Source organism: Drosophila subpulchrella, chromosome 3L (genome assembly GCF_014743375.2).
Source record: "Drosophila subpulchrella strain 33 F10 #4 breed RU33 chromosome 3L, RU_Dsub_v1.1 Primary Assembly, whole genome shotgun sequence".
Lineage (NCBI taxonomy): Eukaryota > Metazoa > Arthropoda > Insecta > Diptera > Drosophilidae > Drosophila > Drosophila subpulchrella.
The window spans coordinates 12070187-12087648 of record NC_050612.1 but is presented as its reverse complement, the minus strand read 5'-3'; the positions used below and the strand labels follow the sequence as shown (position 1 = coordinate 12087648).

At 44.5% G+C, this 17462-nt stretch overlaps 6 protein-coding genes across 8 annotated transcripts; 2 read left to right on the top strand and 4 right to left on the bottom strand.

Moving 5' to 3' along the window:
• Positions 1–4: 4 nt before the first annotated feature.
• On the bottom strand, positions 5–4028 carry LOC119553275 (structure-specific endonuclease subunit SLX4). Of its 2 annotated transcripts, none has more exons than XM_037863566.1 (5): positions 3888–4028; positions 3280–3803; positions 2272–3210; positions 2163–2207; positions 5–2108 (listed from the first exon to the last, which is right to left on the bottom strand). In XM_037863566.1, the coding sequence occupies exons 1-5, from the start codon at positions 3932–3934 to the stop codon at positions 241–243; spliced, it is 3423 nt and encodes a 1140-aa protein (XP_037719494.1). In that variant the 5' UTR covers positions 3935–4028; the 3' UTR covers positions 5–240. The 2 variants fall into 2 exon arrangements, with proteins under 2 accessions (XP_037719494.1, XP_037719495.1); XM_037863567.1 differs by having other exon boundaries at positions 1967–2108; positions 2163–2202.
• LOC119553277 lies at positions 3903–4373 on the bottom strand. Its single transcript, XM_037863570.1, has 2 exons — positions 4154–4373; positions 3903–4096 (listed from the first exon to the last, which is right to left on the bottom strand). The coding sequence occupies exons 1-2, from the start codon at positions 4276–4278 to the stop codon at positions 3934–3936; spliced, it is 288 nt and encodes a 95-aa protein (XP_037719498.1). The 5' UTR covers positions 4279–4373; the 3' UTR covers positions 3903–3933.
• A 571-nt stretch (positions 4374–4944) lies between these two features.
• Positions 4945–7526, top strand: LOC119553002 (major facilitator superfamily domain-containing protein 1). 2 transcript variants are annotated; one of them, XM_037863023.1, is made up of 2 exons: positions 4945–5096; positions 5164–7526. In XM_037863023.1, the coding sequence occupies exon 2, from the start codon at positions 5463–5465 to the stop codon at positions 6900–6902; it is 1440 nt and encodes a 479-aa protein (XP_037718951.1). In that variant the 5' UTR covers positions 4945–5096; positions 5164–5462; the 3' UTR covers positions 6903–7526. The 2 variants fall into 2 exon arrangements, with proteins under 2 accessions (XP_037718951.1, XP_037718950.1); XM_037863022.1 differs by having other exon boundaries at positions 4955–5105.
• Positions 7527–7583: 57 nt separating this feature from the next.
• On the bottom strand, positions 7584–10255 carry LOC119553000 (RINT1-like protein). The gene is made up of 5 exons (XM_037863021.1): positions 10015–10255; positions 9132–9959; positions 8849–9074; positions 8000–8792; positions 7584–7927 (listed from the first exon to the last, which is right to left on the bottom strand). The coding sequence occupies exons 1-5, from the start codon at positions 10153–10155 to the stop codon at positions 7741–7743; spliced, it is 2175 nt and encodes a 724-aa protein (XP_037718949.1). The 5' UTR covers positions 10156–10255; the 3' UTR covers positions 7584–7740.
• Positions 10256–10599: 344 nt separating this feature from the next.
• Positions 10600–12811, top strand: LOC119554908 (guanine nucleotide exchange factor DBS). The gene is made up of 4 exons (XM_037866009.1): positions 10600–10815; positions 10877–11434; positions 11491–12044; positions 12102–12811. The coding sequence occupies exons 1-4, from the start codon at positions 10683–10685 to the stop codon at positions 12780–12782; spliced, it is 1926 nt and encodes a 641-aa protein (XP_037721937.1). The 5' UTR covers positions 10600–10682; the 3' UTR covers positions 12783–12811.
• On the bottom strand, positions 12790–13891 carry LOC119554909 (uncharacterized protein F13E9.13, mitochondrial). Its single transcript, XM_037866011.1, has 3 exons — positions 13743–13891; positions 13591–13673; positions 12790–13535 (listed from the first exon to the last, which is right to left on the bottom strand). The coding sequence occupies exons 1-3, from the start codon at positions 13816–13818 to the stop codon at positions 12867–12869; spliced, it is 828 nt and encodes a 275-aa protein (XP_037721939.1). The 5' UTR covers positions 13819–13891; the 3' UTR covers positions 12790–12866.
• Between the last annotated feature and the right edge of the window lie 3571 nt (positions 13892–17462).

The window sequence follows — 17462 nt, the reverse complement described above, 5'->3', positions numbered from 1 at the left end:
TATTTAAAACCAATTTTGAATTCTAGAGTTCATGGTTAGTAAAATTATATTAAAGAATAGAATATATATTTTTAGTTCATACATTTACAGATAATAAATTTAAATCGCAATATGCCAAATAACAATGTCTTATTCAATAGAACATTCTTAGTAGTACTATAATAATTACAAAGCATTCGGAATAAGATATAACTACAAAGGGTTCATATAATAGGTGATGCAAAAAACTCAATTTACGATCTACTTTCTCTTAGAGGGCTTCTTTGGGTGCCTCCGCACATGTCGCTCCGCTTGCTTATCGGGAGCAGTCAGATCATAGCGAAAGATAATGCAACGCCGGTCAAGGAATGTCTTCAAATCCTTGGGATCGTACCGATGACCCAAGTGCTTTAAGTACAAATAGACTTCCTGCAAATCGATGGGTTCATACATGAGAACGCTCTCATGCAGTTGCGGGTTGGCGCAGAGAAGATTGTGCCAGGCGATGTGGAGCGGTACCAGCGGCTGTGGAGTCTTCTTGGAAACGTTCGTTTGCAGGACAAAGGTCTCGAAGTCATCGCAAAGACTCGGCGGAAGGGATTGTGAAAAACGCAGTAGCTCATCGCCAAAGGCATCTTTAAATTTAAAATCCTTTTTCGGCTCAGTTGGTGTCAGGGAAACTTCTGTGGTTGATTTGATTAGTTTTGAGTGGGGTTTCTCCATCATCACGGGAGTTGATTTAGAGCGGACAATGGGCTCTAGTCTGGGTGGCCAATCCTGAACAGCTGCGGTCTTCATAATAGGATGCGTTTGATTGTAGATAAATTCTAACATTTTAACGGCCTGCTTGCGTTTAAGTGGTTTTATGCCGTAGTTGTAAAGCTGCTGGAGGATCTCTGGTTCCGAAAGGGTAGTGAAATCTGGCTTGGGTGTATGACAAACTCGAACGGTGTACACATTTCCATCTACTTCCACCTGCTGGGGCACAGTTGGTGCTTGCTGCTTTGGAGCACTTGGCTCCGGTATTGTCGTTGTTTTGATTTCACCCTTTAACAAAAGATCCAGGCCACTAGGCGTGACATTGGCCTCCGCAACATTAGAGGCATCCTTTGTGCTTTTAAACACCATCTGATCGAATTCATCAAAATCGTCATCAGAACTATTGTCAGGCTTGCTTATCTTGGCCAGTAGTTCGTTAAATTTGTGACTACTTCTGCGAGCCAAGGGTTTTGCCGGTGCATCCAAAAACGAAGCCTCCGCCCAGTTGATATCCCCATTTGATGGGGATTCTTTTCTCACAGGGCTCTGTAGTTCGGAGAGGCTAAAAGGCTGGGATGGAGCAGCATCCAGTATTCCAAACTCAGCACGCTCCTTGCTTAGAGAACTCTTGTTGGGCGAATGTGAGCTCTGTGAGCTATTTCCATCCGCAGAAAATGACTTCAGGAAGGCATCCAAATCGTCTTCAGTTTGGAATTGTGGAATAGCTCGCTTTTTGGTTACCGGAGAAGCAAAACAACTGTCCGAGCTGTCGTCGTCGACATTTAGATCCTTCGCCGTTTTATTGGCCTTCCAGATGGAGTAATTGATTTCCTCGTCGGAGAGCAGAACCACATCGCTTTCGTCCTCGCTGTTTTGAGTTAAGTCCACACTTGCATCCGAGTGCTTATAGGGAGATGCCGCAGGCGATACCCTCTTCTCGGGTGATAGGTTCATTTTCCAGTTCAGCGGACTTTTAAAGCTTTGATCCGTTGATAAACTAACGCTTCTTCGCATCGAGTTCCTCGAGAAGTTCATTTCACTAAAGCTCGAACTCCGTTTAGAGTCGTTTGGAGTGTTTATGATTTCTAAATGAAATGATGACTTCTCGGAACTTTTCAATTCCGATTCCGAGCTAATGCAAAAATCATCTTTATCCTCATCTTCAGCTTTCCATAAAGGAAATGTATCCACCTTTGCATACTTCAAGAACAACTCTTTGGAGATGGGACAGCTTTCTTCCTGGGAACTGTAATTTAGGAGTATATCCCCACTAGAGCCAGATTCAGGTAGTGCTGTTTTCGGGGTTGGTTCATTAAGGTCTGACATTTCGAACTCTTGGGTTAGGTCAATGATGTCATCTATAGGTTTATCTGGACATGAAAAAGTGGATATAATTTTGTTCACAACTTGAGTAAATCACTTACCTTCAAAAGAAGTCTTCTCCTGTGAAGCGTTGAAAACAGTCTTTACTAGAGGTAAATTATGATGTTGTTTAGAATAAATTTTATGTTCTCTACAAATTAGTATTCTCACCTTCATCTCCGGAACTGGAAAACACTTCATAGGTTGTTATTTGACTAGCTTCTTCAATGCTGGATTTGATTTCAAATTCCTTGACTGGAGAAGATGGTTCAGATATGCTGACATTCTTGTAGACTTTCGTGGAAAGCTGCCTAACCTCTTCCGGTTCTTTAGAGATAGAAGACGTTGCTGTGTCCAGCTCATCATCAGATTCCGCAAAAAGGTCGGGGGAGGTGCAGCGAGTTGTTTGGGTGGGAATGCTTAGGTTGGCTTTTGAAGTTGTGGGTTGCAGGTTTTCTTTCTCATCCATTGCCATTTTAGCTCGCTTATCTGGTGGCTCCTTGGATGGGCTGCTACTAGTCGAGGATATTTCGGGATCCACATTATCACCCACTTTGGAGTCATCTTCGATCATGTTTTCCGCCACCAGCTTTTCCAGCTCATCTAGTTCCTCAGCCACTTGTTGTTCCAACATTTGCTGATCACCGAAATGCTTTTCCAACTCTGCATAGACGACTTCAAGTTGCTGCTTTAACTGGCGGGATTTCGGGGTTTCCCTCTCTGGAGATAAATCTCTGCCCTGTATTGCAGCAAAGCTCTTGAGAAGATGGTTTGCAGGCGTTTGGCTAACTTCAATCAAGCCGGTTACGTAGTACAGACTTAAATCTTCAATGACACCTTCGCTTGGTTCTCGAAGAATCTGAGATTTACTTTTAGCTCTGAGTTGCTGAAGGAACGAACTGATCACTGTATAAGGTGGCATTAGACCGTCTTTACCCTTCGGTTCCCTTGTGCGCACTTGTTGAGCCAACAGTGCTGAAACTTTCTCCTTCAGTTTCTTCTGCTGCACTTCGGGATTGCGTAAGGTTAGGGCAGTGAACTTATTGGCCCATTTGCAACGCCTGCCACCTTTTCCCGCCACCACAGGCAGGACGGTCAGGGATTTGTAATCTGTAAAGAGATGATGGAAGGTACATGAGTACTTTCTCTTTTAAAAATTACTACAGATTATTTACTCACCTTCCTTGGCTGCTGTGCGAAAGCCATACTTCTGCAGCTTGAGCCGTATTTTCTCAGTTGATACCTCTTCATCATCCATGAGGTCAACTACTGCATCCTCGTCGTCGTTCAGGCGCAGGCGTCCCTGCTTCTCAGCCTCCGACTTGGACAGCGCCAGCGCCATTTCAATGTCATCCGGACTGAAGTTGTCCGCCATACAGTGCTGGGCGGTCACCTCGGCGAAGATCTGCTCGTTCTTCAGGAAGTTACTGATACTGGGCTGCTGTTTGCTCTTCCCGCGACCTCGACGGGCAGAAGCCGTGGTGGATCCACTGCTCCCCTTGAGTTTGGGTGCCTTTTTGGGCTTGGGTCCTGGTTTTTCGAACACATTGCTGGCGCGTATTGGTTTGATTTTGGGTGCCGGAGGTTCAGGCTCTGAGGGAATGGCAGATGGAGACGTGGCATCCTTCCCAGCATCCTCGGGCGTGGCAAAAAAGTTGGATAGCGATAAGTTATCATTGCATGCCTTGGTGCTTCGTGTTGATCTTGGGATGGTAGGAAAACAAGGGCTTTGGTTAGAGAACTACAAACATTTTATTGCTTAATAAACAAGATGTAATTAAAATTACCGAGGCTGTAGGTTTTTAAAGTTCGCTCGTCGTGTCTTGCGATCCATTATAGATTCCTCTGCTCCTCGCTTTCCTTGATGGCCTCCTCAATGAATTTCGAGGTCCTCGGGGCGCCAAACTCGAAGAGTCCCTTTCGATCGCGCTCCTGTTCCGTTTGAGCCACCGCCTCACACAGCTTTTCGTTGGCAATACGCTGAATGGGCGTCAGACTGTGAGAGGCGATACATTAAAACCAAATTTATCAGATAATTTTAAGGAAAACCCACCTCCAAATTCCGAATAGCACAGTTCCGGCGGCCAACAGGGCATAGGCAAATCTATTGCGGTATATGAAGGATGGTGTGCCGTGAGTGCGTCTTGGCTTCCGCTTGGTGGTGTCAATGGAATCCATTGCTTCAAATGCCGCTGAATTATATAATTAAATACATTTTACCCGGTAAAGATCAAGAAAACATGCTTCAACTTGGCGTTGCTGGTTTAGGGTTGCCAGGCCTAGCCAAACTGAATCAAAACAAAGTGAGAATTACTAAAATAGGTTGACTATGTAGGTAGTAGTCGGGAATTCAATGTATAATTTATATATTATTATTATTTATATATTATTAAGTTTTTAAAGACAGTTAATAAAGACATATTAAGTTATTAATATAAAATTATTGTTGAGGGTATTCACTCTTCCATTAAAACCGTTAATCTTTGAATTTCAACTAGCTGTAAACTATTTTTAGTTTGGAGACATAAAGACCTTGTATATGTTGAGTTTAACTTAATAAATAAAATTCCTTAAAGTTAGTTACTTAAGGTATATTTAATTATTAATGAAAATTGAATAATTTTGCTAAATTAAGTGAAAAAACAAAACAGCAAATAACAGTTTAAAGGAACCCCTATTGTTTACTACCACTGCTTAACTGGATTTTATATTTAAAAAACATTTTGTCGAATTAAGTAGGAGCGCAAAACAACCAATCCCATTTTGAACAGTGCAAGGAACACCCATATTGCTTATTACTACTGCCCAGCTGTTTGCTTGCACCTGCAGCGCAGTCGACAACCCTGCCCCGAAGCGAGTTGGCAGCCCCGACAGTGTATATGCGTAATTAACGCTAATTAGGCAGAGAAAACAATTTAGTTTCATTCGATCAGAGCCCCCATAAAGCGCGGGTGCACACGTCACTGGGAATTTGCATAACCGAGCGGCCATCAGCTGTAAGTGGAGTGCGTAAACTGATAACCGCTGAACCCAGAGACAACTAAGCAATCCAAATCCACACAGACAGCAACAACAACTATCGTTAGACAAAGGGTACTAGTGCGAGTACAGTAAACAAAAACAAAAGCAGCGAGATAAGCGACGAAAGACAAAGCAGAAGAGTTCAACTCGCCCGTTGGCAGAAATTGATATAATTATTTTGCAGAAACGGCAGGAAAAAAACAAAACAAAACGAAACGAAAACAAAAACTACAGCAGGAAATCAGAAAGCCGATTATTAATCATACACTTTTGGATACGCCCATTCCGCGGAGTCGGTTCCAATCGCTGGTCAGTACGGATTGAGCCAGCCGTGAGTAGAGATGGCGCGCGAGGACGAGGAACGCATCGTGGACAATGAGGAGGTGTCGCATCCCACGGAGGAAGACGCTGTGGCCGGACGAGGTGGCGCTCGGCGGGACAATGAGCTGAGCCTGCCTTCCGGCGGCTGCTGCATGCCCTCCAGCACAGGTCACCGGTTCATGGCGCTGGTGTTCATGTGCCTGCTGGGATTCGGCTCCTACTTCTGCTACGACAATCCCGGTGCCCTGCAGAACGTCTTCAAGAGGGACCTCGGCCTGACCTCTACCCAGTTCACACTCATCTACTCCATCTACTCGTGGCCCAATGTCGTCCTGTGCTTCGTGGGCGGATTCCTGATCGATCGCCTCTTTGGCATTCGACTGGGCACCATCATCTACATGCTGATCCTGCTGGTGGGCCAGCTAATCTTTGCCTTTGGTGGCATACTGGACGCCTTCTGGATGATGATCCTAGGTCGGTTCATCTTCGGCATTGGCGCCGAATCGCTGGCCGTGGCCCAGAACAGCTATGCGGTGCTCTGGTTCAAGGGCAAGGAACTGAACATGGTCTTCGGCCTGCAGCTGTCGGTGGCCCGATTCGGCAGCACCGTCAACTTCTGGGTGATGCAGCCAATCTACGACTACGTCAGCAATTTCTACAAAGGACACACCGCGCTCGGCGTGGTCCTGCTGCTGGCCACGCTCACCTGTGTGATGTCCATGATCTGCGCCCTCATCCTCGGATGGATGGACAAGCGTGCCGAGCGGATTCTGCAGAGGAACACCAACCCGGCTGGTCAGGTTCCCAAGCTCACGGATGTCTTCTCGTTCAAGCCTCCCTTCTGGATGGTTTCCGTCATTTGCGTGGCCTACTATGTCGCCATCTTTCCGTTCATTGCCCTGGGGCAGAAGTTTTTCGTCGACCGCTTCGGTTTTACTCCGGCGCAGGCGAACACTGTGGACTCGCTGGTGTATCTAATTGCAGCTGTATCGTCGCCCGTTTTTGGATTCATCATCGACAAGTTGGGCAGGAATGTTGCCTGGGTGTTTACCGCCACGTTGACCACTATCGGAGCGCATGCCCTTCTCACTTTCACCCAGCTGACACCCTATGTAGGCATGGTCATCATGGGACTCTCGTATTCCATGCTGGCCGCCAGCTTGTGGCCCCTGGTTGCCCTCATCATTCCGGAGTACCAGTTGGGCACGGCCTACGGCTTCTGCCAGTCGATCCAGAATCTTGGCTTGGCCGTCATCACCATTCTGGCCGGAATCATTTCGGATAAAAGCAAAGGCGAGCATATGTGGCTGCAGCTCTTCTTCATGGGCTGGCTGACTCTTGCCCTGATCGCCACCGGCGTCATGTGGGCCTACAACAACAAGCATCGCGGTAATCTCAATATGACGCCCCGGCAGCGGGCACAGTTCGTCAGCGCCGTGAATTATCAGAACTTTGAATAGAAGGGGATACAAAGGCGAACGACACCCGCAGATCGGATTATTATCGGTTATTTAGTGTAGACATAAAGTTATTCTCTGCGGGCAATGCGCCATGATCTTTTCCACGATGTGATGATGATGTGTGATGTGCGTCTCGAGTCGCAAATTGGTATTTACTAACTGCAATTGTTTGTCAACCGAGAACGGGCGATATACAATACGCCCTGATCAGCCGTGAATCAGTCAGTATTGGATGTGTCAAATGCGCTATCTGCGATTCGAGCCCGATCAGGCTGGTTATATGCTATTTTACGCTATGTATTTTTAGAGCAATTTATTATTACAGTTACCGCATGTTTTTGTGTCAACGTTTTACCAATTAAACCAAACATCAAATCCTAAAACTAACTAATTGTCTAATAATAACCAGAACTCATTGAAGACTTGTACGCCCAGGGCGAAGATTCGATATTTAATTGTAAATATGTATGTTACTCGAACTTATAACTCATTCACACAACTTTGGTCGTTACTAGCATTTTCAGAAGTTCAAAAGTATGTCCTGGTGTAATACAAATTAGTTAAATCTCCGTCTTGTTTATACACATGCCTTACTTGCAAATAAAAATTATGTAAAATACAGTATATTTTTATAACATTTTAATATGAATTTCATTAAAGGGCAAATCAAGAAAACAAATATATTTTCTATCAACTTTCAGTTGAATATCATTTTATTTCGCAGAAAAGCCGGCGTGCAATCGTTGTATGTTATGTTTGAAAAATTCCTAAGGCCCATTAAAAAAAATGATTCAAAATTAAAACAAAATAATTTGCTAGGATAAAGATTTTTCATAGCTTAAAACATCTTAATGTCCGTCCTCCGCTCCAGAACCTCAACACACTGTTTGCTATCCAGGCTGAGCACATGCAGTTCCCGCAAAGGTTTCGTTTTCTCCTCCACTGATTGATTACTGCGCAGCGTTTCCAGCAGTAACAAAGCCGTTCCCCTTGCTGCCGTCAACAGCTTGCAGGCATCGTGTATTCTGGCGAATCGAACGTGAAAGGTGTTAGGTTTATGTTTATTGTGCATTATAGCATATTTCGGGATGACTCACCTCTTGAAGAGCAGCTCCGGACGACGCGTATACTGACCGAAGAGCGCAAATAAATTGCGCGTCATGTCGTAATTGAATTGCGCTGCCCCCGCAGGTGTAAACTTCGTGTTCATGACCATGCTCTCGAGCATGAAGTCATCGATTTGATGGGCTATCAAGCGCAGCGTCTGGTTGAACAGATTGGCGGACAGTTCACGCTCCAGATTGTGCAAAAGGGTGACCAGCACCTGAAACATTTCACCGCCACTGGGCGAGAGGATAAAGGGTTCCCTGCTGTTCTGCTCGGGCATTGTGGGCCAGGCATCATGACGATAGCTCATCGATTTTGCCTTCATTTCGTTGGTCGCCTTAGTCGCCAGATTGCGTGTTAGTTGCCTTGCCCAGTGCTCTAGCTCGGCGACAGCATGTTCAAACACCGAATTGATCTCCGGTGCATTTGGACCGGCTAGCGCCGCATGCAAGTGTAAATAGTGCACATTCTCGCCCCACTCCCGCAGCACCATTACCAAGTAGTTGATGGCGTTTAGCACGGGAATGCTCGGCACTGCTCCACTGCTGTGCAGTTGAACCAGGCGTCGTCGGAAGCTATCGATCAGTTCCAGCTGCAGATGTAGGAACTGCAGTTGGTGGCCGGGCTGAATTAACCCGTAGTAGCGATCCTTAATGGCGTCCAGCAGTCGCATAAACTGATCCGCACACTTGGGTATTTTCAGATCATCCTCGAATGTGTTGGGATCAATAAGTTGGAACGGCGTCTCCGCCTGCAGAATGTCATCCATTTTTTCCGCACAAACTAAATAAAAGGATTACTTAATAACTATTCAATCGAGTACACTGACATTATCTCACATCGTTCTTCTAGAGAAATCCAGCGAAGCAAATACATGGGCTGAGTGATTACGGAAATAGCGCTGGGAAAACTCGCCAGATAACCAAATGTCTCTCGCAGCTCGGACTCAAAGGCCAACGTCTCATCCAGCAGGTGGGCAAACAAAATCTCGTCTTGGGCTATCTGTTCTATGTCCACCGCTAGTTTCTCTATAGTTAACTGCACCAGACCTCGCATAAACTCCAGCTAAAAGAGAATAATAATTAGTATTTATTAAGCTAAAGTAAGCCACGCAGTACTAACCCTGAGATTGTAGTCCAGCTTGCCCGCCTTCATGGCCGATGGCTGGAATGTTTTGCCCACAAACAAATGCGTCTCCTTGCCCCAGTTGAGAATCTGCGTGTAGAACCACTCTGGCTTGTCCAGTCGATTCGTTTGCCTCGTGCCGGTGAAGTGAAATGTGAATCGCTGGCGATAGGGCGCCAGCAGGAGCTGCACCACCTGGTTGATGGGCTGGCACACTATGCTGGGCGTAATGCTTAGCAGCGGCGCATGCTCTTCGGCTGGAGATTTGATCAAGAACATGTATTCGGCCAGCAGCTGGGCCTTGGCAGGGTCCCGAGTGGGTGAATAGTTGAGCGCCTGTTGCTCCAGATGCGCCCAGCGCATGCTCTTCAGCACAGCCTCGAATTCGCTGGAAAGCCGCTTCAGGAGCAGCTTGTGCCAGTAGATGGCAGTGCGTTCCGCGAAGGATTTCAGGGACTTTGCCTGCACGGCCTGCAGACGCCCCACCACGCTGTGCTCGCAGTCGTTTCCCTCGTAGAGGGTTAAGTAGATATTGACCAGCTTGGCCTCGTCCTTGCCATTGATGGCACTGCTCAGGGCGGCGCTGATCTCCTGGATGTCCTGCACCAGCCGTAGATACTGCGCCAAGCGTTGCAGTTGCCGCACTTTTCCTGCATCCGCGGCGACGCTATCCAGGGCGGGCTGGCACTCCTGGAGCTTCTTTTTCAGCTTGGCGCCGAACTGGGCCAGCTTTTCCAGCTCGAAGTCGATGCTCTCGCAGACCTGTTGCTGACACTGGAAGGCAGATTTGTAGCAGGACACGTTCTGGGCATCCTCGTAGTCGAGCTGGTGATGTAAGGGGATTAAAAACATGATTTCCCTGTATGGTTTTTCTTCTTACCGTTTGCGACAGGGCCTGGAGGCGCTCCTTGTAGTGACTGACTACGTTACTGGCCCGATGCAGCCGGCTGGCGTCCTTGCCAAGCTCCTCATTCAGTCGCGCCACTACGCGCAGCTCCATTTCGCTCAGCTTTGCATGCATTTTGGTGCAGCAATAGCCAAAACAAAATTTAAATTAAAAACTAATCGGGCCACGAACCACGTATAAAAATAAATAATTGTGTCCAGTGTGACCATGCCGTAAAAATAGGTTCATCCAGGGCCTACTGCTTCGCGGGTTCAAAAATTGAAATATAAATTCTTTTTTTTTGTTGAAACTTTCGGAATTTCAGGCATGTTTAATTTAAACATAATCTGAAAAAAATGTGATAATACCTTACCCCTAAAACGGATGTCTCGTTTAGACATAAACTCACCTCGAAAAATTATAATTCAATATTAATAAAATATAAGTAAATTGGTGGTATTATTTTATCTTTTTAAACATTTTTCAAGAGATATGTATGGATATGTCCAATATTATTGAAGCTCCCCTCGCGAATGCGGTCTCACAGAAACTAGTGTGGCTGTTGGTGGCGTACGGTCACACTGCAGAAGCGGGCATTTGTTTAAACTGAACAGGTGTGGCGTCCTTTTCGTTTGAGATCTTTACAAGAACTGGACTGCAAAATGTTTACGCCGAGACAAAAGGGATACGGAAATGGCTTTGTCCCATCGCCCCAGACACCTCTAAGCTTCAGCCGGGAACTGCGGCAGGTGCTGCAGGAGAGGAACCTCCTAACCGCCAAGTCGCGCAGGAAAGGTGAGCAAATTAATCGAGCGTCGCCAGGTGTTTCAATCCTAATTGTGTCTTTTGACTTCAGTTTGCTCCATGCTGGACAGCAACAACAGCAGTCCCATTGGATCACCCAATCCGGAGTCGGGTAAACGATTGGGATTCCGGCGGCAGGCCATCCAAGAGATCATCTCGTCGGAAAAGTCGTATCTGGAGCAGCTGGAGCTGCTGATGAACTTCTTTGTGCGTCCTTTGAAAGAGCAGGCCATCATCGATTGCTCCAATCACACTTTGCTCTTTGGCCAGATCGAGATGATTCACAACCTGAACGGAGAATTCCTGCGGGAACTGGAGGCGAACATGGAGAACGTGGCGCATGCCTTCCTGAAAATGGCCCCCTTCTTCAAGCTGTACTCGGTGTATGCTTTCGACTATCGTGGTGCCTTGTTCATCATCCAGGATTTGATCAGCAAGAACCCGGTGTTCAGAAAGTTTCTGGAGCAGACCGAAAGTCGCCCGGAGGTGCAGCGTAAGCTAAACTCACTGATGATTGTGCCCATACAAAGGGTTCCCAGGTATAAGCTGCTTCTAGAGCAAGTTCTGCTCTACACGAGTCCCGCCGATGCGGACTACAAGTCTTTAAAGGGTACGATCTAAGAATAAAGTTATTCCAATATCCAATTAATAAGGTTATCCTTTCAGAATCCGTCAAGGAGATCGAGGCCACTGCCAGTCACATAAACACCTGTGTGGAGGAGCAGGAAATCACCCAGTATTTGATTCACCTGCAGAACTCCCTGGTAAATCGAACGCCAAACATTGTGAAGCCCTCGCGACGGGTCATCAAGGAGGGCGTTCTGCAGAAGATCACCCACAAGGGCACGGAAATCAAGCGGTACTGTGTGCTCATGTCGGACATATTCATGTACTGCAAGATGATCAAGGAACGGGCGCCTAATACCGTGGTGGAAAACTCCCTGGAGTGCTGCTGCATTTTTCCTTTGAAGAAATGCAAGGTCTACGAAATGCTGCCGGGTAACTTTAAACTGACGTGCCAAAGCGATGGCATCATTTTCGGCAGCGGCGACGTCCAGCTGTCGCGTACTTGGGTGGGCTTCATCCGTGATGCCATCGATCTGCACGTACAGTGTCGAAAAACCCTAAGAAAAGACTCAAGTAAGAGGACGCCCATACGCAAAAAAGACATGAAGAAGTTCGGAGCTGATTATGTACTGAGTCCCAACAAGCGCAAATGCGTGAGTACGCAAAAATCGTATAAATAAGATTTAAGTTAGTGTTTTAATATGTTACAGGAATATGAGACTGTTTTTCGCAACAAGAATCGCAGCACAGATTCCGAAGAGGAGACCGAGGAAAGTGCTTGCTTCCCGCGCAAGCGAAAGGTTCCCAGTGGCCTCTTAAGGACTTCGAATACAAATCTTATGGGGAAGCCCACCGCCTCATCGTCAATTAAACGCGTGGCGCCACCACCACCACCTCCTCTTCCACCCAACGATGTGCAGATGCGGCACAAGTTGGAAAGGGTGGGGGATTCGGCATGCAAGGAGAATCGTATCTCCAAGTTGTACAAGAAGATTGCCACCGGTGACAAGGTGGCCAATGTTCGGGGCATCCTCAAGCGCAGCAATGTGCCGGCGCCCAGCAACGACTATGACCCCAGCTATGGATTTGCCAGTCGCTATTCGGACTCCAAATCGTATTTTAGGGCCCACAATGTGGACAATACCATACCAACATTTGTGAAGCGAGAGGATCTGTTCAACGGCGAGAACATGTTCCCCGTGCATTTAAGGAGCCAAGATGAGATCTGCTCACCGCCGCAGAAGAAAAGGGTCAAGTTTGATGATACCTTGGATGCCGTGTCTCCGGTTCTGGACCAGAAACCCTTTGCATTCTCAGGCGATGGGCTTTCCACACAAAAACCCACTTCATTGCGTGAGCGAATTTATGATTTCTTTGCCAATCTATTCTAGAACTAGATGACTTCAAACTAATTGTATACATTACTCATCGTTTACAACATTTAACCACATTAATAAAATTATTTACAATTCGGATCATTTAGATTGTCTTAGCTGACAGATCTTTTGCATAAAGTCATTCACAGCTTCTTCACTAATCTCCTCCAGCCAGTTGCCATTTCGCTTAAAATGAGAACCAATAATGACTGCTTGAGCATCTTTAAAATAACTACCAATATTGTCTTTGGTAACGCCGGAGCCTATAATCAAGGGAACCTTTACCCTGCCCGATAGCTGCTGCAGATCTTCCGGACTGGCTGCATGACCCGTTGCTGTCCCTGTGATGATAATGCCATCGGTGAGGAAGAACTCTGCCGCATGGGCGGTTTCCAAGAGACTGACATCAGCGGTTATGGCATGCGAGCTATGTTTCTTCTTTAGATCTGTAAAGATCAGCACATCCTCCGCATCGATGAGCTTGCGGTACCGCAGCAAATCGCCCGCACAGGCATCCGTGTAACCCTCATCCGCCACATGACCGAAAACAAATCCCTCACTGCGGATGAACTGCAGCTGGCTGGCTTTGGCAATGGCCAGGGCTTGCTTATTGCCGCAGGCGAGGACTTGGACACCACACGGAGTTTCCTTGGGCATCACATCTCGCACTGCCTGTCCCAGTCGAGTCATGCATGCCACTATCTCGGCGCCAAGGAGACGCTCCGGAACATAGGGAATATCGTGCATATTCTCTATGAGCACGGCATCCTGTAAAGGACATTTAAATTTAAAAATAACTACATGTTACTTTTGTATATCCTACCAGTTGATGTTTCTTGTAGAGATTGGCCTCGTAAATTGCCTTCTCAACCGTCTGCTTCCAGTTGCCGGTGTATCGTGGCGTTCCTGATGTTGTGGTTCCGGATTAGAAGTAATTCAGTTTTGTTGCTTGTGCTTTTTGGGAGCTTCTCTCACCTGGCAGCGCATCCACGTGTATCATGCCGATTACCTTGCATGTTTGCTGGTTGAATATCTTCAGAAAGCGTTGCATATTTAAGTTAAATGATTTTAAACTGAAGATAATGATAGAAAACCATAATATTTTTACCGGCAAACAGCTGATAAGCATACCAGGGATGGAATGTGATTTTTGAGAATTAGTATATTATTTTTTCCATTTAATTATTAATTGACTAACTTAACTTAACTAATTAAACTTTGAACACAAGTATGGGAAATGATCTTTCTAAAACTAATTTTTTAAATACAAATATGTGTAATTTTTTTGAATTTTTTGTCAACTCGATTTGATGCAATAATGCTTATTTATTATATGGTATTAGTTTTATTTATTTATTGCCAAGCATATATTTAATTATATTTAGTTTATTCTTCTTTTCATTACCAAATTTTTTACACTTTTTAATATTTTTAAAAAGTATGGCGTGTTCGAAATTAGTTGTATCACTTTAAACCATAGTACATTCAAAACAAAGACCTCACGAAATGGCACTTTAAATAAATGGAGAGTGCAAACGAAATCGAAAACAATTATGACACTTTGGCGGAACAATAAAGGCGGCTATCGCCCCCATTGGAAACAGAAATAGGATTGAAAATAGCCGGGCAACAGGAACTGAAACAGCATCAGGGAATAGGAACTGGGGAAATCCGCCTCCAATGTCGCCGAATAAAAGGCTTCCTATTTGGGCTGTTTGCAGCTTCTGTTGTTCCTGTCGCCACTCTATTACATTGTTTCAGGAGCGAGGCGCCCGTTGTCCTCGAGTTTGATTTGGTTGGTATGGGTAGGGATGTGGTATATAGGATGTGGGGATGGGAAAAAAGTGGGCTCGTGCCCACTTCTGAATGCCAGTGCTTAGCGGAAACGGCGTAGTTCGTTCGCTCTGCGCGACAGAATTTCAATTATTACAACGTGCTATTTTCCCTTCGGCCTCACCTTCGATTTCCATACCCCAGTCCACTTTTCACCACCCACAACCATTTGTTTGTTTGTTCGGCATTGTTTTCCCGCCTTTCGATGTGTGTGTGTGTGTGTGTGCATTGCAAGTCCTTTGTGCAAGTAACAATTGCGCTTTGTCCTGTTTACAATATGTAAAAACGATTGTTGTAATCGACTCCACTCCTGCGGGTCCATTTGATCGAGTTCCTGTGTTTGAGCCATAAAAATGTGCAATCTAATTGAATTTTGTTTAGTAATTGATTGGCCAGCAAGGTCAACCACACTAAAACACAGTGAGAAATGGGGAATTATAAATATAGGTTTTCTGATTATTACTTTTAAGAGAGTATGTCGAATTAATTCCGTTGAATTTGAAATACTTTTGATAAATAATGTTATATCATTTAAGTCGCTATTAAAATAAGATATTTAATTAATTTTGGTTTTAAATATTTACATTTTGCAAACCGAATTTGAGAAAAACACTGAAAAAGTAAGCTGGAATAGGGTTTTAATACTCCATCTAATTAAATAATTTGAATACTGTATTGTTAAGAGTCCCAACGTAAGACTAATAAAAAGTAATAATAGAAATGATAAATAAGACCACTAATCCCGATGGAAATTATTTTCCGAGTGGTTTGTTGATAAAATCGAATTTCTTTCTCAAATTCTAGCTCGTGTCATCGCCTCCCAAAGGACCTGAACAAATATCCCGGTCAGAGTGGAAACTCTTTACCTGTTCGGCAAACAGTATAAATAATTTATAATCTGAGCCGAGCGTCCTTTCGCACTTCCAAGCCCACTTCCGCCCGCAGCTCCCAGCTCGCTTTTCGCATTTCCCATTCTCCAGCTGGTCCGCAGGACCTGTGTCCTTTGGTGTCGACTCACATGTGTGTACCCACTTTGTTCTGCTTGTAGTTGCAACAAGTTGTTTCCTTGTTTGCCTTTGTCCCCTGCCCTTGATTATGCGTGCTGCAAACAACCTTCATCTGTGTGTTTGTTTGAGCCGCACGGAGGTGGTAAACAGAAATCATAATGTGCCGGATATCCTCCCAGCCCAAGTCACCCATCAGGGCCCTGTTTTTCTAATTAGCCGGCAGAATTTAGTATAGGATAAGGGCACTAACAGAAAAGTTTAGAAATAAAATGATATATGTTGGTAAAATAATTATCTGCACATTGAATTTAAAACTAAGAATTATTTCTTTATAATTTAATGCAAAAAACATAGTAATAAATATAACACATTTAAACTGTATGATTTAATCTGAAAATATTTGTATCAAGGTAGAAAGTCAAGTTTTTTTTTCTAATTAAATTTATCATGTCAATGAATATAAAAATGTATATTTAAATCTTTAATTTTACTCCAATTGATAAATTAAAATTTGTATATCTAAATATTTATTTAATATATATTATATTTAAAATATTTAATATATATTTAATATTGCATTTCTATTACCCTTTAGGGGAATATGAAATCTTTATATTTACTTAATGTTTTTTTTATTTGTGTACATCATAAGCAAAATTTATTAGAATTTTTGAAAATGCAGAAAAAACTCTTTTTGATAAATGAAATAATTCTTTAAGATTTCTTTATTTAAATGAACTAACCTATTGGTTATTTTTCTAACTAAAATTCAACATTGATTCAACTTTCTTTTACTTATCAAGAAGTATGTACATATAAATATTTAAAATGGTGTGGATTACCTGAGAAGTATACCATTTTGCGATTTTCCCCCAGTGCTAAATTTAAACAAACTTTAATGCTGACGAGGCCAAAGAACCAATTACTGGCCAACTGATGAAAGTTGGCCAAAGGGAAAAGCTTCTCGAATTCGCACTAATTAAGCTGGCTGCAAGTGCATAAAATATTACGTGGTGTGCAATAACAAAAGGCACTTCAAAAGTCAAAAACAAGCAGTTGATAGCCATGTGGACATGGCCAAAACAATTCAATTATTTAGCAGGCAGCAGCAGGGTAAACTTTTTATAGCCTCTAATTGGAAAGTTGCCGTCAGTTGGACCGAGTGACTTGTTCCTTCAGCCTGCAGTCATCCTGCTCCTCCGGCTGTCACCTGCAGAAGAAGATTGGGCGACAGGTGAGGCAGAGCCCCTTTCTATTTCCATTTCCCTGACCGCAAAAACTTGCCGACATTCATTTGACAGCAGACAGTTGCAGGAATACACAACACTCCTGACTCCCAAACTAAATCGGTGTGCCTCAAAAAACTCAGCTCGCAAGTCAGCCTAACGAGTTTTCCATTAATCTCTGCGTAACTTACATTTTCACACCCTCCAGCAAAGCTCTGTATCTCGAATCGAATCAGCGTAGACCATTTTATAAATTAGTATTTCAAATATTCGGCCCACATTGCGACGTTGATTTGCCATTACTCATGCGCCCCGTTGTCCACTGAATCCAACGAACGGCCGTCGCCGCGTGAGAAAATTTGATAAATTCGCCATTTTATTTGGCATTTGAGCGTTTTCATTAGCTAGTGTAAATGCAATTAGTCAATAAATTGAGTGAATATTACCAATTTCCATGCGAGGCGCGACATCACACAAAATGTCGAAGGGCAAGGACACCGGCCAGTCTGCAAAATGTGCGTGCTGCCCCTATCGGCGGTCATAACTCCTGTCCGCCACCGTCAACGCATCGATCATCATTGGCCAAGGGAGTGTATAATATGGCCAACACGCAACATGGCCAACAGCGC